A 21,825-nucleotide genomic window follows, 5' to 3' on the forward strand; every position below is an offset into this window, starting at 1 on the left:
AGCAATACATCAATACATCAACACATCAATACATCAATACATCAACACATCAATACATCAACACATCAACACATCAATACATCAACACGTCAATACGTCAACACATCAACACATCAACACGTCAATACGTCAATACATCAATCAATACATCAATCAATACATCAATCAGTCAACTAATCAATCAGTCAACTAATCAATCAGTCAGTCAACAAACCAACCAATCAACTAATCAATCAGTCAGTCAACAAACCAACCAATCAACTAATCAATCAATCAGTCAGTCAACAAACCAACCAATCAACTAATCAGTCAGTTAGTCAACAAACCAACCAATCAACTAATCAGTCAGTTAGTCAACAAACCAACCAATCAACTAATCAGTCAGTCAGTCAACAAACCAACCAATCAACTAATCAATCAGTCAGTCAACAAACCAACCAATCAACTAATCAGTCAGTTAGTAAGTCCATCAATCAGTCAATCGATCAATCACAAAAACAGTCTGTCCGTCAATCCGTCCGTCAATCCGTCCGTCCATCCGTCTGTCCATCAGTCAGTTATTTTCCGATGTGGTCTCATAGTATACTGTATGATTCATACTGCCCTGCAGGTCCTGGCTGCTTGTCAGAGGGATGAAATACCATTAGATCCTTATGGAAACCATGGAGATGCTGTAGTTACTGTACCTCTGTCAGACTGGAGTGGACTCCTATGAGGAAGGGCATCGGAGCACTGAGAGACAGACAGACAGAGAGAGCGAGAGAGAGAGAGAGACAGAGAGAGATTGAGTGCTTTAATATATACATTTCAGTGTGTGTGTGTGTGTGTGTGTGTGTGTTTTCTCTCTCTCTGACCAGCAGTAGTCCAGTAGGTGTGGGGGCAGGACAGGTATGAAGATGTGTTGCCAGTACATGGGGTAGAGCACAGCACTGAGGGCATGAACACACGCTGTCAACTGGAGCGGAGAGACAGAGAGAGAGAGACAGAGAGAGAGAGAGAGAGACACAGAGAGAGAGAGAGAGAGAGAGAGAGACAGAGAGAGACAGAGAGAGAGAGAGAGAGAGAGAGAGACAGAGAGACAGAGAGAGAGAGAGAGAGAGAGAGAGAGACAGACACAGACAGACAGACAGACAGACAGACAGACAGACAGACAGACAGACAGACAGACAGACAGACAGACAGACAGACAGACAGACAGACAGACAGACAGACAGACAGACAGACAGACAGACAGACGGGGGGAGAGAGCGAGGTGGGAGGGAGGGAGACCAATCAGAACAGCATACATTCCTGTTAGAAATTACGGAAAGCAACTTTTAAGAATGAAGTTTTGTGAGTTGTTGAGGTATAGTGTGTGTGTGTCCTCACTGTGCTGAGTTTGCTGGAGAGGATGAGGATGCGTCTCTCAAACAACATGCTGGCATAGAGCTGGAGGAGGTTAGACACATCTACTGCTACCACCAACTCCGTCAGGTTCCTCTGTAGCCACACACACACACACACACACACACACACACACACACACACACACACACACACACACACACACACACACACACACACACACACACACACACACACACACACACACACACACACACAGTATAAAAAAAATAGGTACCACTTTTCTTAAAGCATTCAGGTACCGCTGTAATGTAAGACCTGTCGTAACCATGGACACTTTATAATGTCTTATCTTCCCGTAACAATCTCTCTGTCAATGTCAAGGCACTGGTCATCTATGAGATGTATAGTATAATCAATGTTAAGACACTGGTTAGCTATGAGATGTATAGTATAATCAATGTTAAGACACTGGTTATCTATGAGATGTATAGTATAATCAATGTTAAGACACTGGTTATCTATGAGATGTATAGTATAATCAATGTTAAGACACTGGTTATCTATGAGATGTATAGTATAATCAATGTTAAGACACTGGTTATCTATGAGATGTATAGTATAATCAATGTTAAGACACTGGTCATCTATGAGATGTATAGTATAATCAATGTTAAGACACTGGTCATCTATGAGATGTATATACTATCGTTGGAAATGGACTAATTGCCTTGAGCATGTTTTAGTATGTTTATAATTGTATATTGCTTATTCTCAGAAATAGTTCTTTCTGTCTGAGAAGGATAATTATCTAGTGGACTGTAGCAGGCTGCAGGACTGTGCACTCCCTAGTCTCAAAGCCTCTCCTGGCTGATAAGAAGACAGGGAGGTGGGTGGAGGAGAACCAAAGGTTCTGGACTCAAGCTGGGACAATAACACCACCTGTCTAACAATGAATTGTTTTTCGACACAGGAGGGGGGTCTGTTTGGGAAGAGGGGGGGCGAGGGGCGGGTGGTTAGTCAGAGGTTGTAAATATACAGTGCCTTGCGAAAGTATTCGGCCCCCTTGAACTTTTCGACCTTTTGCCACATTTCAGGCTTCAAACATAAAGATATAAAACTGTAATTTATTGTGAAGAATCAACAACAAGTGGGACACAATCATGAAGTGGAACGAAATTTATTGGATATTTCAAACTTTTTTAACAAATAAAAAACTGAAAAATTGGCCGTGCAAAATTATTCAGCCCCCTTAAGTTAATACTTTGTAGCGCCACCTTTTGCTGCGATTACAGCTGTAAGTCGCTTGGGGTATGTCTCTATCAGTTTTGCACATCGAGAGACTGAAATTTTTGCCCATTGCTCCTTGCAAAACAGCTCGAGCTCAGTGAGGTTGGATGGAGAGCGTTTGTGAACAGCAGTTTTCAGTTCTTTCCACAGATTCTCGATTGGATTCAGGTCTGGACTTTGACTTGGCCATTCTAACACCTGGATATGTTTATTTGTGAACCATTCAATTGTAGATTTTGCTTTATGTTTTGGATCATTGTCTTGTTGGAAGACAAATCTCCGTCCCAGTCTCAGGTCTTTTGCAGACTCCATCAGGTTTTCTTCCAGAATGGTCCTGTATTTGGCTCCATCCATCTTCCCATCAATTTTAACCATCTTCCCTGCCCCTGCTGAAGAAAAGCAGGCCCAAACCATGATGCTGCCACCACCATGTTTGACAGTGGGGATAGGGTGTGTTCAGGGTGATGAGCTGTGTTGCTTTTACGCCAAACATAACGTTTTGCATTGTTGCCAAAAAGTTCGATTTTGGTTTCATCTGACCAGAGCACCTTCTTCCACATGTTTGGTGTGTCTCCCAGGTGGCTAGTGGCAAACTTTAAACAACACTTTTTATGGATATCTTTAAGAAATGGCTTTCTTCTTGCCACTCTTCCATAAAGGCCAGATTTGTGCAGTATACGACTGATTGTTGTCCTATGGACAGAGTCTCCCACCTCAGCTGTAGATCTCTGCAGTTCATCCAGGGTGATCATGGGCCTCTTGGCTGCATCTCTGATCAGTCTTCTCCTTGTATGAGCTGAAAGTTTAGAGGGACGGCTGGGTCTTCGTAGATTTGCAGTGGTCTGATACTCCTTCCATTTCAATATTATCGCTTGCACAGTGCTCCTTGGGATGTTTAAAGCTTGGGAAATCTTTTTGTATCCAAATCCGGCTTTAAACTTCTCCACAACAGTATCTCGGACCTGCCTGGTGTGTTCCTTGTTCTTCATGATGCTCTCTGCGCTTTAAACGGACCTCTGAGACTATCACAGAGCAGGTGCATTTATACGGAGACTTGATTACACACAGGTGGATTCTATTTATCATCATTAGTCATTTAGGTCAACATTGGATCATTCAGAGATCCTCACTGAACTTCTGGAGAGAGTTTGCTGCACTGAAAGTAAAGGGGCTGAATAATTTTGCACGGCCAATTTTTCTGTTTTTTATTTGTTAAAAAAGTTTGAAATATTCAATACATTTCGTTCCACTTCATGATTGTGTCCCACTTGTTGTTGATTCTTCACAAAAAATTACAGTTTTATATCTTTATGTTTGAAGCCTGAAATGTGGCAAAAGGTTGAAAAGTTCAAGGGGGCCGAATACTTTCGCAAGGCACTGTATGTGATTGTGACCTCATATCTTGTCTTTGCAGCTGTATTACCCAGTGTGGTGAATACATCTAACATCTGTATGACCCAGTGTGGTGAATACACCTAACATCTGTATGACCCAGTGTGGTGAATACATCTAACATCTGTACGACCCAGTGTGGTGAATACATCTAACATCTGTATGACCCAGTGTAGTGAATACATCTAACATCTGTACGACCCAGTGTGGTGAATACATCTAACATCTGTATGACCCAGTGTGGTGAATACATCTAACATCTGTATGACCCAGTGTGGTGAATACATCTAACATCTGTACGACCCAGTGTGGTGAATACATCTAACATCTGTATGACCCAGTGTGGTGAATACATCTAACATCTGTATGACCCAGTGTGGTGAATACATCTAACATCTGTACGACCCATTGTGGTGAATACATCTAACATCTGTATGACCCAGTGTGGTGAATACATCTAACATCTGTATGACCCAGTGTGGTGAATACATCTAACATCTGTATGACCCAGTGTGGTGAATACATCTAACATCTGTACGACCCAGTGTGGTGAATACATCTAACATCTGTACGACCCAGTGTGGTGAATACATCTAACATCTGTACGACCCAGTGTAGTGAATACATCTAACATCTGTACGACCCAGTGTGGTGAATACATCAGGGTCAGGGTTAGGGTCAGGGTCAGGATTAGGGTCAGGGTTAGGGTCAGGATTAGGGTCAGGGTTAGGGTCAGGGTTAGGGTTAGGGTTAGGGTCAGGGTTAGTGTATTACATTGACAGCAGACTCACACTTTCAGGGATGGAAGGGAGCCCTCTGGGGTCTGGAGCGATGAAGTACGGGACCTGGGGAAGAAGGGAACAAGTAGCAGTTAGTTTCCATCCCAAATGGCACCCTATTCCATAAGTGCACTATTTTTGACCATGGCGCATAGGGCTCTATGCAGGGAATAGGATGCCATTTGAGGTGCAGTCCTAGTCAGAAAGAACAACATCTGGGTGTATGTTAGTACTGGTAGACCCATCACGATCCTGTTATCAGGTCTGGTTCTGAGAGATGATCTTGAGAGAACCAGGGTTCACCGAGTGTCCAGGTGATTTACATTTTTGATTAGTCTAGTTTTAGGTGTTAACTATGTCTTGGTTTAGTAGTTGATCAGGTTATAGGTTATAGGTGTTAATCCAGACCAGGTTATAGGTTATAGGTGTTAATCCAGATCAGGTTATAGGTTATAGGTGTTAATCCAGACCAGGTTATAGGTTCTAGGTGTTAATCCAGACCAGGTTTTAGGTTATAGGTGTTAATCCAGACCAGGTTTTAGGTTATAGGTGTTAATCCAGACCAGGTTATAGGTTATAGGTGTTAATCCAGACCAGGTTTTAGATTATAGGTGTTAATCCAGACCAGGTTTTAGGTTCTAGGTGTTAATCCAGACCAGGTTTTAGGTTCTAGGTGTTAGTGCAGCAGACCAGTTTTAAGGTTCTAGTGGGTGTTAGTCCAGACCAGGTTTTAGGTTCTAAGTGTTATAACAGAACAGGTTTAAGGTTTTATGAGTCAGAACAGAACAGGTTTTAAGTTCTAAGTGTTATTCCAGACCAGGTTTTAGGTTCTAAGTGTTATAACAGAACAGGTTTAAGGTTTTATGAGTCAGAACAGAACAGGTTTTAGGTTCTAAGTGTTATTCCAGACCAGGTTTTAGGTTCTCACTGTTAGTCCAGACCAATTTTTAGGTTCTAGGTGTTAGTCCAGACCAGGCTTTAGGTTCCAGGTGTTATAACAGACCAGGTTTTAGGTTCTAAGTGTTAGTCCAGACCAGGTTTTAGGTTCCAGGTGTTAGTCCAGACCTAGCAGGTTTCCAGGACTCACCCCTTCCTGCCCCTTCCCTGGGGTGAGGGGGGCATGTCCAGGAGGGCGGGGCATCTCTGTCCTGACCAATAGCTTCTCTCCCTCAGAGAGAAACACAACACACTACCACACAGCCCAGAAAACCCTTCTATCTAATAACAAATCCACATGATACACTACAACACAAAAAACAGTTTAAATGACAACCGCGTAATGTAATATGATTGTGTTTCTTATATAATGGGTTGGAATTGGAATTTCCAATTGGAATTAGAATTGGTGGGACAAAATACTAAGTTGTGATGAATAGACTAATTGAGGCTTACCAGCTGCAGAGTGACAGAGCCGACAGCCAATGGCAGGGGATGTGTGTAGAGGGCGGCCAGCAGTTCTCGCATCTCATTGGTCTGTTGAGAAGCAAGCGATACTCATGAAACACTAATGAAATACTTTTGAAATACTAATGAAATACTTTAAAATACTAATGAAATACTTATGAAATACTAATTAACTGCTTATGAAATACTAATTAAATTGACTTGACAAATAAAAGCCAGGAAAATGTGTGAAGGAACTTGACTGTAAAGAACTGTAGACACAATACAGTCCAGTATAAAGCAGGGGTGTCAAACTCATCCCATGAAAACAATTAAGATGTTTTATTGTCACACACTAGGTAAGTGCAGTGACATGTGTTGTTTTACAGGCTCCGTAATAGTAGTGCAGCGCCCCTGGAGAAAATGAGGGTTAAGTGCCTTGTTCAAGGCCACATCGACAGATTTTTCACCTTGTCGGCCAGGGGATTTGAACCAGCAACCTTTCGGTTACTGGCCCAAGTCTCTTCAGACAGTGACGTTCATTTATCAATCAAGTACGAGGGAGGGAGGGGATGAAACCCACAGACACTCAGCCAGGTTATTGAGAGACCCACCTGTCCCTTGGTCAGATAGTCAGCCAGGTTATTGAGAGACCCACCTGTCCCTTGGTCAGATAGTCAGCCAGGTTATTAAGAGACTCACCTGTCCCTTGGTCAGATAGTCAGCCAGGTTATTAAGAGACTCACCTGTCCCTTGGTCAGATAGTCAGCCAGGTTATTAAGAGACTCACCTGTCCCTTGGTCAGATAGTCAGCCAGGTTGTTCAGAAGTTTGTAAAACACCTCAAACCAAGGTAGGTAGCTACAACACACAATTACACATATTATGACAGTAGTATATGGTTAATGTTGTCACTAAATACAGTAATGAACACACACACACACACACACACACACACACACACTCACTCTCTCTCTTACCTAAGCATACAGAGGCAGGTGTGTGAACTGCTGGTGAGGCGACAGAAGCCGAAGCGTTGGCATCCCTCCAAGTCAGTCAACACAAAGGTGAAGTGTTGCACTGCTACCACATCTCTCACTCTGATGGAGGAGGAGGAGGAGGAGGAGGAGGAGGAAGAGGAGGAGGAGGAGAAGGAGGGAGGAGGAGGGAGGAGGAGGAGGAGGGAGGGGGAGGGAGGAGGAGGGTGAGGAGTAGGGAGGAGGGAGGAGTAGGGAGGAGGAGGAGGGAGGAGGAGGAGGAGAAGAAAGAGGGAGGAGTATGGAGGGGGAGGAGGAGGAGGAGGGGGAGGAGGAGGAGGAGGAGGAGGGAGGAGGGAGGAGTAGGAGGGAGAGGAGGAGGAGGGAGGAGGAGGGGGAGGGAGGAGGAGGGAGGAGGAGAAGAAGGAAGGAGGGAGGAGTAGGAGGGAGGAGGGAGGAGGGAGGAGGAGGGGGAGGGAGGGGGAGGAGGGAGGAGGAGGAGGAGGAGAAGGGAGAAGGAAGAGGGAGGGGGAGGAGGAGGGAGGAGGGCGGAGGAGAAGGAGGAGGAGGGAGGAGGAGGAGGAGGGAGGAGGAGGAGGGCGGAGGAGGTGGAGGAAGGAGGAGGAGGAGGGAAGGGTGGATGAAGTGAGGAAGAAAAGGATGAACAGAGGGAGGGAGGGAGAGAAGGGAGGGGTAGGAGGAGGGATGGATGGAGGGGAAAGGGAGGGAGGGAGGGAATAAGGACAGATGAAAATCGCTCTCTCACTATGTGTACATAATCTCTCTCTCTCTGTGTCCATAATCTCTCTCTCTCTGTGTCCATAATCTCTCTCTCTCTATGTGTCCATAATCTCTCTCTCTGTATGTGTCCATAATCTCTCTCTCTCTGTCTCCATAATCTCTCTCTCTATGTCTCCATAATCTCTCTCTCTCTGTATGTTCATAATTTTTCTCTCTCTGTGTCCATAATCTCTCTCTCTCTGTATGTTCATAATCTCTTTCTCTCCATGTCTCCATAATCTTTCTCTCTCTGTGTGTTCATAATCTCTCTCTCTATGTGTCCATAATCTCTTTATCTCTGTATGTTCATAATCTCTCACTTACCTCTCTATGTCATAGGGAAAGCAGAACCTTGGTAGGGTCTGGCGGGATTCCTGGACACACACACACACACACACACACACACACACACACACACACACGCATTATGAACAGACCAAATATTTGAAATGTATATGAAGTTAGACACGGAGGAATCTGTACTGCATCTGTATGCACAGGTGTGTGTGTGTGTGTGTGTGTGTGTGTGTGTGTGTGTGTGTGTGTGTGTGTGTGTGTGGTGTGTGTGTGTGTGTGTGTGTGTGTGTGTGTGTGTGTGTTTGTTTGTGTGTGTGGAAGACTGGTGTCTCTACCTCATCACTGAAGTCTTCAGGATACTGAAACAACACATCAGGATCTACACAGGACAAAATGAGAGACAGGATGAATAAACACACACACACACACACACACACACACACACACACACACACACACACACACACACACACACACACACACACACACACACACACACACACACACACACACACACACACACACACACACACACACGTACAACTACAAACACCAAACTCATGTCATGTTTTTAATTGAAGAACACGGTCCACCACACCCCCTCACTTTCAGTTTGACTAATGTCCTATCTGCTGAGGTCCTGTCCTATTTGTGGTCCTCTCTGTCTTTTCTGTCAATTTATCTGTCTGTCTGTCTGTCTGTCTGTCTGTCTGTCTGTCTGTCTGTCTGTCTGTCTGTCTGTCTGTCTGTCTGTCTGTCTGTCTGTCTGTCTGTCTGTCTGTCTGTCTGTCTGTCTGTCTGTCTGTCTGTCTGTCTGTCTGTCTGTCTGTCTGTCTGTCTGTCTGTCGGTCGGTCGGTCGGTCGCTGGGTATGTCGGTCTCAGCCCATATCCATGGTAACCAGGCAGGCTGCTGTGGTTTTCTGGGTGGGTCACATGACAGGAAGTTTGTGAGATTCTTACCTACACCAGAAATGAGTGTGTGTGTGTGTACAATTGAAGTTGGAAGTTTACATACACTTAGGTTGGAGTCATTTAAACTCGTTTTTCAACCACTCCACAAATTTCTTGTTAACAAACTATAGTTTTGGCAAGTCGGTTAGGATGACACAAGTCATTGTTACAACAATTATTTACAGACAGATTATTTAATTTATAATTCACTGTATCACAATTCCAGTGGGTTAGAAGTTTACATACACTAAGTTGACTGTCTCTTTAAACAGCTTGGAAAATTCCAGAAAATTATGTGATGGCTTTAGAAGCTTCTGATAGGCTAATTGACATCATTTGAGTCAATTGGAGGTGTACCTGTGGATGTATTTCAAGGCCTACCTTCAAACTCAAAGCAATTTCCAAACGCCTGAAGGTACCACGTTCATCTGTGCAAACAATAGTACGCAAGTATAAACACCATGGGACCACGCAGCCATCATACCACTCAAGAAGGAGACACATTCTGTCTCCTAGAGACTTTGGTGCGAAAAGTGCAAATCAATCCCAGAACAACAGCAAAGGACCTTGTGAAGATGCTGGAGGAAACAGGTACAAAAGTTTCTATATCCACAGAAAAACGAGTCCTATATCGACATAACCTGAAAGGCCGATCAGCAAGGAAGAAGCCACTGCTCCAAAACCGCCATTAAAAAAGCCAGACTACGGTTTGCAACTGCACATGGGGACAAGGATCGTATTTTTTGGAGAAATGTCCTCTGGTCTGATGTAACAAAAATAGAACTGTTTGGACATAAAGACCATCATTATATTTGGAGGAAAAAGGGAGAGGCTTGCAACCCGAAGAACACCATCCCAACCGTGAAGCACGGGGGTGGCAGCATCATATTGTGGGGGTGCTTTGCTGCAGGAGGGACTGGTGCACTTCACAAAATAGATGAAATCATGAGGTAGGAAAATTATGTGGATATATTGAAACAATATCTCAAGACATCAGTCAGGAAGTTAAAGCTTGGTCGCAAATGGGTCTTCCAAATGGACAATGACCCCAAGCACACTTCCAAAGTTGTGGCAAAATGGCTGAAGGACAACAAAGTCAAGGTATTGGAGTGGCCATCACAAAGCCCCGACCTCAGTCCTATAGAAAATGTGTGGGCAGAACTGAAAAAGTGTGTGCGAGCAAGGAGGCCTACAAACCTGACTTAGTTACACCAGCTCTGTCAGCAGGAATGGGCCAAAATTCACCCAACTTATTGTGGGAAAACTTGTGGAAGGTGACCCGAAACATTTGACCCAAGTGAAACAATTTAAAGGCAATGCTACCAAATACTAATTGAGTGTATGTAAACTTCTGACACCCTAGGAATGTCATGAAAGAAATAAAAGCTGAAATTAATTATTCTCTCTACTCTCTCTACATTTCACATTCTTAAAATAAAGTGGTGATCCTAACTGACCTACAACAGGGAATTTTTACTTTGATTAATTGTCAGGAATTGTGAAAAATGTAGTTTAAATGTATTTGGCTAAGGTGTATGTAAACTTCCGACTTCAACTGTGTGTGTGTGTGTGTGTGTGTGTGTGTGTGTGTGTGTGTGTGTGTGTGTGTGTGTGTGTGCGTGTGTGTGTGTGTGTGTGTGTGTGTGTGTGTGTGTGCGCGTGTGTGCGTGCGTGCGTGCGTGTGTGTGTGTCCGTGTGTGTGTGTGTCTAAAAACTCACCTTTGTCTCTTGCGATTGGACAAGATGCTTCAAAGAACCAGTAGAAGGTCCTGTCAGGGTTTTCTCTGAAGACAGAAACACACAACAACACCATGACATTAACAGTAGTGATAGAGTAGTGTTTCCCAAACCACTCCTCCAGTACTTTTCCTCCTGTACCTCTCCTCCAGTACTTCTCCTCCAGCACTTCACCTCCGGTACCTGTCCTCCAGTACCTCTCACCAGCACTTCTCCTCCAGTACAGTGAGGGAAAAAAGTATTTGATCCCCTGCTGATTTTGTACGTTTGCCCACTGACAAAGAAATGATCAGTCTATAATTTTAATGGTAGGTTTATTTGAACAGTGAGAGACAGAATAACAACCAAAAAATCCAGAAAAACTTTATAAAATGATTTGCATTTGACTAAAGGACCATTTAGTTGCCGAAATGACACAAAGAAGTACAGCAGCACACATTACAGTAGGAACAAGAGCAGAACACATTACAGTAGGAACAAGATCAGAACACATCACAGTAGGAACAAGATCAGAACACATTACAGTATGAACAAGATCAGAACACATTACAGTATGAACAAGATCAGAACACATCACAGTAGGAACAAGAGCAGAACACATCACAGTAGGAACAAGAGCAGAACACATTACAGTATGAACAAGATCAGAACACATCACAGTAGGAACAAGATCAGAACACATTACAGTATGAACAAGATCAGAACACATCACAGTAGGAAGAAGAGCAGAACACATCACAGTAGGAACAAGATCAGAACACATTACAGTAGGAACAAGATCAGAACACATTACAGTAGGAACAAGAGCAGAACACATTTCAGTAGGAACAAGAGCAGCACACATTACAGTAGGAACAAGAGCAGCACACATTACAGTAGGAAAAAGAGCAGAACACATTACAGTAGGAACAAGATCAGAACACATTACAGTAGGAACAAGATCAGAACACATTACAGTAGGAACAAGAGCAGAACACATTACAGTAGGAACAAGAGCAGAACACATTACAGTAGGAACAAGATCAGAACACATTACAGTAGGAACAAGAGCAGAACACATTACAGTAGGAACAAGATCAGAACACATTACAGTATGAACAAGATCAGAACACATCACAGTAGGAACAAGATCAGAACACATTACAGTAGGAACAAGATCAGAACACATCACAGTAGGAACAAGATCAGAACACATTACAGTAGGAACAAGATCAGAACACATCACAGTAGGAACAAGATCAGAACACATCACAGTAGGAACAAGATCAGAACACATTACAGTAGGAACAAGATCAGAACACATTACAGTAGGAACAAGAGCAGAACACATTACAGTAGGATCAAGATCAGAACACATTACAGTTGGAACAAGATCAGAACACATTACAGTATGAACAAGATCAGAACACATCACAGTAGGAACAAGATCAGAACACATTACAGTAGGAACAAGATCAGAACACATTACAGTAGGAACAAGATCAGAACACATCACAGTAGGAACAAGATCAGAACACATTACAGTAGGAACAAGAGCAGAACACATTACAGTAGGAACAAGATCAGAACACATTACAGTAGGAACAAGATCAGAACACATCACATTAGGAACAAGAGCAGAACACATCTAGGTGGTAGGTAGCCTGGTGGTTAAGAACGTTGGGCCCGTAACCGAAAGGTCACTGGTTTGAATCCCCTAGCTGACAAGGTCAAAGATCTGACGACGTGCCCTTGAGCAAGTCACTTTACCCTAATTGCTCCTGGAAGTCGTTCTGGATAAGAGTGCCTGCTGAAATGTAAAACCACAACAAGAACATCACACCTCACCAGTAATATAAACAAGGAACATAGGAGGAAGGACCAGGGCTGTGGACTGACAGTCTGTTTGGTTGTCTCATGTAGAGGCCTCTATCCTGTCTCTACTACCAGATCACTGACAATGAAAAGTATCAACTTTAAAAGTAGAAATAAATGATCAACTTTAAAGATAGTGGTATTCAATGTTTGAGTATTCATAACAAACTGCGGAAGGAGAACGTATTCAGGTGAACAGAGCATAAGTAGTGGAAGAATACAAGTGAGGCCTTGATTCTTCTTTGAATACGGCTACTAGTATCATCGCATTGCCGACGGCAACAGTGTTACCGCGGGCAACTGTGCAAACCTGCTTCCTGTGCAGCCGAGAGAGAGGAAGTGATAGAAGCCGCAACAACAGAGAGGAGAGACTAGAAAGATTGAGAGAAAATAGAGAGCCGTTAGACTTACTTTAATCTTGAGCCCATGGTGTTGGTCCGTGTAGCTGTGTGTCCATGTGTCTGTCCAGTGGGGTCAGAGATCCTTAGGTCTGGAGTGAGAGGGTCATACTTGCAACCTGTTGTCGGCAGACACACACACTGACGTGCACACGCTGACGTTCGGTACACACTCTTCTGCTTACATACAAGACAGCAGCCTGCACAGTCAGCACTGAACAGATTACTTCCTGATATCTGTGTGCGTCTGTGTTTGTGTGTGCGTGTGGTCTGTGGCCGATTACATTGCTCTCTCTCTCTCTCTCTCTCTCTCTCTCTTCCTCCCTCTCCCTCTTTCTCCCTCTCCTTTTCAGTTCTCTACCAACTCACCACTGTCACTTTCTTTCTGTCATCTCTGTCTGTCTGTCTGTCTGTCTGTCTGTCTGTCTGTCTGTCTGTCTGTCTGTCTGTCTGTCTGTCTGTCTGTCTGTCTGTCTGTCTGTCTGTCTGTCTGTCTGTCTGTCTGTCTGTCTGTCTGTCTGTCTGTCTGTCTGTCTGTCTGTCTGTCTGTCTGTCTGTCTCTCTCTCTCCTCTCTCCCTCTCTCCCTCTCTCTCCCTCTCCCTCTCCCTCTCCCTCTCCCTCTCCATCTCTTTCTCTCCTCCCATTCTTTCACTCCCTCTGCCACCCCATCTCTCACCATTGACTTCACACTGTAGTCATGTTTAGAGGAAGTAGTAATGGTCAGGAGTCTAGCCTGTACTTCTTGTTTGGTTTCATCATCACCCCTCCCCCTTACATTTGAACAAAATCGGACTAAACTCATCGTTCCACTCAATGTCAATGGTGATATTATGCCGTCCCAAATTGCACCCTATTCCCTATGTAGTGCACTACTTTTGACCAGAGGGCCCATAGGGAATAGGGTGCCATTTGGGACACAGTCAGCAGTCCCTTCACAACCATGTTATGATCATTCTGTTGATTGTAGTACTGCATGGACTCTCTCCCTCTCTCTCTCTCATTCTCCCTCTCCCTCTCTCTCCTTTTCTGCCCTCTCTCTCACCTCTTCTGCCCTCACTCTCCTCTCCTTCATCTCCTTCCTCCCCTGTCTCTTTTCCTCTCTTCATCTCTCCTGCTCTCTATCTCTCCTCTCCTGCCCTCCCTCTCTCTCTCTCTCTCTCTCTCTCTCTCTCTCTCTCTTTCTCTCTCGCTCTCACTCTCTCTCTCTCTCTCTCTCTCTCTCTCTCTTTCTCTGATACTGTATGGTTCTATCAACACCAAGTTTGGAAGTTTGATTCCTTCATGAGCCACACAACCTGCTGTCTACTGAACGTGTGTATAACTTCAGTACCTTCGAAATGCAGGCTAAAGGGAATGCACGATAAAGCTTCTTGTTAGAGGTACGGTAGTCCAGTGGTTTTTCAAACTGCTCTTCACCAACTTTATCCTGCAGGCATCGCCTGCATTGTGGGAGTCTCTATTGTCAACCAATCATCCGTCTGTTTTTGTTTGAACCATGCGAACGTGACAAGAGACGCGACTGAAACAGGAACACCTTTGCTACAGTTCATATACAGCGGACATGTACAAATGAATGGGATATTTCAGGCTCTTTCTCTCACCAATTGATTGTATAATATACACACATATATTTTTAGTTTGTGAGTATGTGATATGAGTCGACATTATAAAGAACAATTATTATAAACAATGGCAACACTGTTGCACTGAGCCACATCAGTGTCCGACTTTCGTGTACAGTCGGTCGCTTTTCCCTTACCACTGGAACGACCCCCTTGACCAGGTGATTCAGGTGAGCTAGTTCAGGGCTACAACAAAATGGTGAAACGTCTGGGAGTCCCAGACGAGAGGACTGAGAACCACTGTAGAAGTCTACTCTTTTAGACGAGACACAATAACATGTGTGGTACTGCCACCGTGTGGTTGTTAAGTGTAACTGACTGAGAAAGGTGGATTGGACTATAAAACCAGACTTCCAAAAATCAGATTTTCACTTATGCCCGGATTCAAACCGTTCGCTGGTTGTAGGAAGGCTATTGGGGCTTTTAAAGACAATGTTCCCTTTTACAGTAACCACTGCGTATGTCGGCGAAATCGGAAATTGCCTTTTAAAAGCCGCAGTACCTTTAACCTGCCTTCAGATAGAATCCCAGCCTTAGACATGTATAGACATGTATCATTACTCATTATGTATCTATTATTACTTGTAGTATTACGTGTTTTACTTTTCTATTATTTCTCTATTATCTTTCTCTCTGCGTCGTTGGGAAGGACCTGTAAGTAAGCATTTCACTGTTAGTCTAGACCAGTTGTTTACGTTGGCATTTGACAAATTCAATTTAATTTGATTTTGATTTGAAGTCAACGGTAGACTAAGTGAAAATGTAAATTATGATTCGTTGCTAAGCGATAAATTAAAGCATTGGAACTGAATCTGACCCTTTAGATAGAGAGAGAAAATAAAGGAAAATACCATATCTTTTTTGACCAACAACTTAATTCAATCAATTCCAAATTAGACATGAGTCAAATGATTTTAATCTGTTCTTAAAGCAAAGGCTTCTTGGATGGGTGGATGGATGGATAGATGGGAGTGGTTCATTAATTAAGATTAATTAAATGAAGGGAAATATTAAGTAAGCTAATGAACTATGACCACAAACACACCTGTGTAGAAACCTGGTCCTATATGGAGACAGAGATGAGTGTATAAACCATTTATAACCTGGTCCTATATAGAGACAGAGATGAGTGTATAAACCATTTATAACCTGGTCCTATATGGAGACAGAGATTAATGTATAAACCATTTATAACCTGGTCCTATATGGAGACAGAGATGAGTGTATAAACCATTTATAACCTGGTCCTATATGGAGACAGAGATGAGTGTATAAACCATTTATAACCTGGTCCTATATGGAGACAGAGATGAGTGTATAAACAATATATAACCTGGTCCTATATGGAGACAGAGATGAGTGTATAAACCATTTATAACCTGGTCCTATATAGAGACAGAGATGAGTGTATAAACCATTTATAACCTGGTCCTATATGGAGAGATAGAGAGGTAGAGAGAAAGGGAAGTGATGGAGGAGGAGAGGTAATGAGAAAGAGGGGAAGAGGATGGTTAGAAAGAGAGAGAGAGACGTGAGGAAATAGAAGATAGAATCGGACAGGGAGTGGGAGGAAGAGATGGAGAGAGACGTGAGGAAATAGAAGATAGGATCGGATAGGGAGAGGGAGGAAGAGATGGAGAGAGACGTGAGGAAATAGAAGATAGGATCGGACAGGGAGAGGGAGGAAGAGATGGAGAGAAAGGTAGAGCAGAGCAGGGCTCAGATCATTGGATAAAATACCACGTCTATTTACCAAGTGGTAAATACTTAACCTTTATCTAACTCGGCAAGTCAGTTAAGAACAAATTCTCATTTACAATGATGGCCTACCCCGGCCAAGCCCTAACCCAGACGACGTTGGGCCAATTATGAGCCACCCTATGGGACTCCCAATCTCGGCCGGTTGTGATACAGCCTGGAATCAAACCAGGTCTGTAGTGACGGCTCTAGCGCTGAGATGCAGTGCCTTAGACTGCTGCGCCACTCGGGAGCCCATGATTAGCTTGCCTGGGACTGTTGTCTGAAATGGATTAGAGAGCGGTATCGTAAAGTCTCCCAATATAACTGATGAACTGTGCCTGCAGAAGAGGCCAAAGGGATCTCCCAGTGAACATGGAACTGATTCTGATACTCACCCTCTATACAGTGCCTTAGGAAAACATTCAGACCCCTTGACTTTTCCACATTTTGTTACGTTACAGCCTTATTCTAAAATTGATTACATCGTTTTTTCCCTTCATCAATCTACACACAATTCCCCACAATGACGAAGCAAAAACAGGTTTTTAGACATTTTTGCTAATTTATCACAAATAAAAAACTTAAATATCACATTTACATAAGTATTCAGATCCTTTACTCAGTATTTTGTTGCAGCGATTAAAGCCTTGAGTCTTCTTGGGTATGACGCTACAAGCTTGGCACACCTGTATTTGGGGAGTTTCTCCCATTCCTCTCTGCAGATCCTCTCAAGCTCTGTCAGGTTGGATGAGGACAGCTATTTTCAGGTCTCACAAGAAATGTTCAATCAGGTTCAAGTCCAGGCTCTGGCAGGGCTATTCAAGGACATTCAGAGACTTGTCCTGAAGCCACTCCTGCGTTGTCTTGGCTGTGTGCTTAGGGTCATTGTCCTGTTGAAGGTGAACCTTCGCCCCAGTCTGAGGTCCTGAGCGCTCTGGAGCAGGTTTTCATCAAGGAGCTCTCTGTACTTTGCTATGTTCATCTTTCCCTCGATCCTGACTAGTCTCTCAGTCCCTGCCGCTGAAAAACATCCCCACAGCATGATGCTGCCACCACCATGCTTCACCGTAGGAATGCTGCCACCACCATGCTTCACCTCTCTTATTCCACTTTTTCTCAGTGACACTCCTCTCTCTCATCCCTCCTCTCTCATCCCTCCTCTCTCTCCTTCCCTCCTCTCTCTCCATCCCTCCTCTCTCTCCATCCCTCCTCTTCTCCATCCTTCCTTGTCTCCTTCCCTCCTCTTTGCCTTCCCTCCTCTCTCTCCTCTCTCTCATCCCCCTCTCTCTCCTTCCCTCCTAGGGATGGTGCCACCACCATGCTTCATCGTAGGGATGCTGCCACCACCATGCTTCACCGTAGGGATGCTGCCACCACCATGCTTCACCATAGGGATGGTGCCAGGTTTCCTCTTAGCATTCAGGCCAAAGAGTTCAATCTTGGTTTCATAAGACCAGAGAATCTTGTTTCTCATGGTCTGAGAGTCTTTATGTGCCTTTTGGCAAACTCCAAGTGGACTGCCTTTTACTGGGGAGTGGCTTCCGTCTGGCCACTCTACCATAAAGACCTGATTGGTGGAGTGCTGCAGAGATGGTTGTCCTTCTGGAAGGTTCTCCCATCTCCACAGAGGAACTCTAGAGCTCTGTCAGAGTGACCATCGGGTCCTTGGTCACCTCCCTGACCAAGGCCCTTCTCTCCCGATTGCTCAGTTTGGCCAGGCAGCCAGCTCTAGGGAGAGTCTTGGTAGTTCCAAACTTCTTCCATTTCTGAATGATGGAGTCCTCTGTGTTCTTGGGGATCTTCAATTCTGCAGAAATGTTTTGGTATCCTTCCCCAGATCTGTGCCTCGACACAATCCTGTCTCAGAGCTCTACGGACAATTCCTTCGACCTCATGGATAATGAATGGAAACAGGATGCACCTGAGCTCAATTGTTCAGGGGCAGAACAACAGATTTTTACCTTGTCAGATCAGGGACTCGATCTAGCAACCTTTCGGTTGCTGGCCCAACACTCTAACCACTAGGCTACCTGCCGCCCCAGATCACCACCAGATCACCACCAGATCACCACCAGGCTACTCCTCCTTTGCCACCACGGCCCACTTCGAACACAACGACTGGGAGAAAAAATCCCTGTGTGGGAGGAGCCTCGGGAGTGGGGGGCAGTAGGGATCTGCTGCTGAGGAGTGGGGAGGGGGGAGAGTAGTGGAGGAGAGAGAGGGGGGTGGAGAAGAGGAGGGAAGGAGAGAGAGGAGGAAAGGAGAAGAGGAGGGAAGGAGAGAGAGGGGATGGAGAAGAGGAGGGAAGGGAAGAAGATAGAGGAGGAAAGGAGAAGAGGAGGAAAGGAGAAGAGGAGGAAAGGAGAAGAGGAGGGAAGGGGAGAGAGGAGGAAAGGAGAAGAGGAGGGAAGGAGAGAGAGGGGATGGAGAAGAGGAGGGAAGGGAAGGGAAGGGAAGGGAAGGGAAGGAGATAGAGGAGGAAAGGAGAAGAGGAGGGAAGGAGAGAGGAGGTAAGGAGAGAGAAGAGAATGGAGAAAAGGAGGGGAGGAGAGAGAGTGGGATGGAGAAGAGGGGGGAAGGAGAGAGGTGAATGGAGAGAGAGGAGGGAAGGAGAGAGAGGAGGGAAGGAGAAGAGGAGGGAAGGAGAGAGAGGGAATGGAGAAGAGGTGGGAAGGAGAGAGAGGAGGGAAGGAGAAGAGGAGGGAAGGAGAAGAGGAGGAAAGGAGAAGAGGAGGAAAGGAGAAGAAGAGGGAAGGAGAGAGAAGGAAAGGAGAAGAGGAGGGAAGGAGAGAGAGGGTATGGAGAAGAGGAGGGAAGGGAAGGAGATAGAGGAGGGAAGGAGAGAGAGGAGGATAGAGGAAAGGAGGGGAGGTGAGAGAGAGTGGGATGGAGAAGATGGGGGAAGGAGAGAGGTGGATGGAGAGAGAGCAGGGAAGGAGAGAGAGGGGGAATGGAGAAAAGGAGGGAAGGAGAGAGAGGGGGATGAGAGAGAGGAGGGAAGGAGAGAGAGGAGGGAAGGCAAAGAGGAGGGAATGAGATAAGGAAGGATGGACAAGAGGAGGGATGGAGAGAGAGGAGGGATGGAGAGAGAGGAGTGAAGGAGAGAGAGGAGGGAAGGAGAGAGAGGAGGGAAAGAGAGAGAGGAGGGATGAGAGAGAGGAGGGAAAGAGAGAGGAGGGATGAGAGAGAGGAGGGAAAGAGAGAGAGGAGGGATGAGAGAGGAGGGATGAGAGAGAGGAGGGATGAGAGAGAGGAGGGAAGGAGAGAGAGGAGTGATGAGAGAGGAGGGATGAGAGAGAGGAGGGATGAGAGAGAGGAGTGAAGGAGAGAGAGGAGGGAAGGAGAGAGAGGAGGGAAAGAGAGAGAGGAGGGATGAGAGAGGAGGGATGAGAGAGAGGAGGGAAGGAGAGAGAGGAGGGAAAGAGAGAGAGGAGGGATGAGAGAGAGGAGGGAAAGAGAGAGAGGAGGGATGAGAGAGGAGGGATGAGAGAGAGGAGGGAAGGAGAGAGAGGAGGGAAAGAGAGAGAGGAGGGATGAGAGAGAGGAGGGATGGAGAGAGAGGAGGGATGAGAGAGAGGAGGGAAAGAGAGAGAGGAGGGATGAGAGAGGAGGGATGAGAGAGAGGAGGGATGAGAGAGAGGAGTGAAGGAGAGAGAGGAGGGAAGGAGAGAGAGGAGGGAAAGAGAGAGAGGAGGGATGAGAGAGAGGAGGGATGGAGAGAGAGGAGGGATGAGAGAGAGGAGGGAAAGAGAGAGAGGAGGGATGAGAGAGGAGGGATGAGAGAGAGGAGGGAAGGAGAGAGAGGAGGGAAAGAGAGAGAGGAGGGATGAGAGAGAGGAGGGATGGAGAGAGAGGAGGGATGAGAGAGAGGAGGGAAAGAGAGAGAGGAGGGATGAGAGAGGAGGGATGAGAGAGAGGAGGGATGAGAGAGAGGAGTGAAGGAGAGAGAGGAGGGAAGGAGAGAGAGGAGGGAAAGAGAGAGAGGAGGGATGAGAGAGAGGAGGGATGGAGAGAGAGGAGGGATGAGAGAGAGGAGGGAAAGAGAGAGAGGAGAGATGAGAGAGGAGGGATGAGAGAGAGGAGGGATGAGAGAGAGGAGGGATGAGAGAGAGGAGTGAAGGAGAGAGAGGAGGGAAGGAGAGAGAGGAGGGAGAGAGAGAGGAGGGATGAGAGAGGAGGGATGAGAGAGAGGAGGGAAGGAGAGAGAGGAGGGATGAGAGAGAGGAGGGATGAGAGAGAGGAGGGATGGAGAGAGAGGAGGGATGAGAGAGAGGAGGGAAAGAGAGAGAGGAGGGATGAGAGAGGAGGGATGAGAGAGAGGAGGGATGAGAGAGAGGAGTGTCACTGAGAAAAAGTGCAATAAGAGAGGTAGACTGTTAAATAAAATAAATATATTATTTGGTGGTAGTTTATTTTCTACATACTGTTTTGGCCTGTATTGTGTTAGAAGTAGATGGTCCAGTCCATTGTGTCAATAGGATTTGTATTGTGTTCTTTATTGTCCCATGTGGCTTAGTGGGTAGAGCATGGTGTGTGGAATGCTAGGGTTGTGGGTTTGATTCCCATGTGGGACTAGTGAGAAAATGTATGCACTCACTAGTCAAAGGTGCTCTGGATGAGTGTCTGCTAAATTACGAAAATTGATGGTAGCAACGCATACTGTTAGATTTAATAATGGCCATGGAGTGGCAGCAGAGATCTGTGTTAGAGTTTATACAGGACCCTGGTTTAGCAGTAATGTGATATTATTACCCAGTAATGTGGTGTAAGGTAGTTGGACCCAGTGGGTCAGTCTAAATAGTTGATCATTATATGGATAATAATGGCGGCCTTGATGAAGAAATGCAGCCTGTTCCTCCCTGCCTTCTTCTGTAAGGAATAGGCTTCTCTGTCTGCAGGTTCTATGGGAATTCATCCAACTCACAGCATCCATTATTGATATTTTTACTGGAATAATGACGTTTCCTCTAATCCCCTCGTGTGTTTTACAATACTGTTGCTTCTGGTTATGCTTCATATTTAAAATATGTTATTCATTCAGTTTTTCCTTTATCATAATATGCTTTATTTCTTAAACATATATCACGCACGCATGTACGCAGACACACACACACACACACACGCACGCGCGCACGCAGGTAGGAGCACACACACCACACACACACACACACACACACACACACACACACACACACACACACACACACACACACACACACACACACACACACACACACACACACACACACACACAAACAGAAAAAGGTAATATATTAGATA

At 45.1% G+C, this 21,825-nt stretch overlaps 1 protein-coding gene across 2 annotated transcripts in view; it reads right to left on the minus strand.

Annotated features, from left to right (window-relative positions):
• LOC106592158 (DENN domain-containing protein 1B) overlaps nucleotides 1-13,453 on the minus strand; it is a 23,997-nt gene extending 10,544 nt beyond the window's left edge. The window contains exons 1-12 of one of the 2 annotated variants that reach the window (XM_045709752.2): nucleotides 13,196-13,449; nucleotides 10,913-10,977; nucleotides 8,577-8,620; nucleotides 8,269-8,318; nucleotides 7,168-7,287; nucleotides 6,979-7,048; nucleotides 6,198-6,278; nucleotides 5,893-5,973; nucleotides 4,818-4,871; nucleotides 1,369-1,479; nucleotides 855-955; nucleotides 687-732 (exon numbers count right to left, since the gene is read on the minus strand). In XM_045709752.2, the coding sequence (XP_045565708.1) occupies nucleotides 687-732; nucleotides 855-955; nucleotides 1,369-1,479; nucleotides 4,818-4,871; nucleotides 5,893-5,973; nucleotides 6,198-6,278; nucleotides 6,979-7,048; nucleotides 7,168-7,287; nucleotides 8,269-8,318; nucleotides 8,577-8,620; nucleotides 10,913-10,977; nucleotides 13,196-13,212 (840 nt within the window). In that variant the 5' untranslated portion in view covers nucleotides 13,213-13,449. Of the gene's footprint in view, nucleotides 1-686; nucleotides 733-854; nucleotides 956-1,368; nucleotides 1,480-4,817; nucleotides 4,872-5,892; nucleotides 5,974-6,197; nucleotides 6,279-6,978; nucleotides 7,049-7,167; nucleotides 7,288-8,268; nucleotides 8,319-8,576; nucleotides 8,621-10,912; nucleotides 10,978-13,195 lie in introns of both variants that reach the window. The other variant, XM_045709753.2, reaches the window with a different exon arrangement.
• Nucleotides 13,454-21,825: the final 8,372 nt, after the last annotated feature.

This window comes from Salmo salar, chromosome 02, assembly GCF_965601325.2.
Source record: "Salmo salar chromosome 02, fSalSal1, whole genome shotgun sequence".
Taxonomy (NCBI): domain Eukaryota; kingdom Metazoa; phylum Chordata; class Actinopteri; order Salmoniformes; family Salmonidae; genus Salmo; species Salmo salar.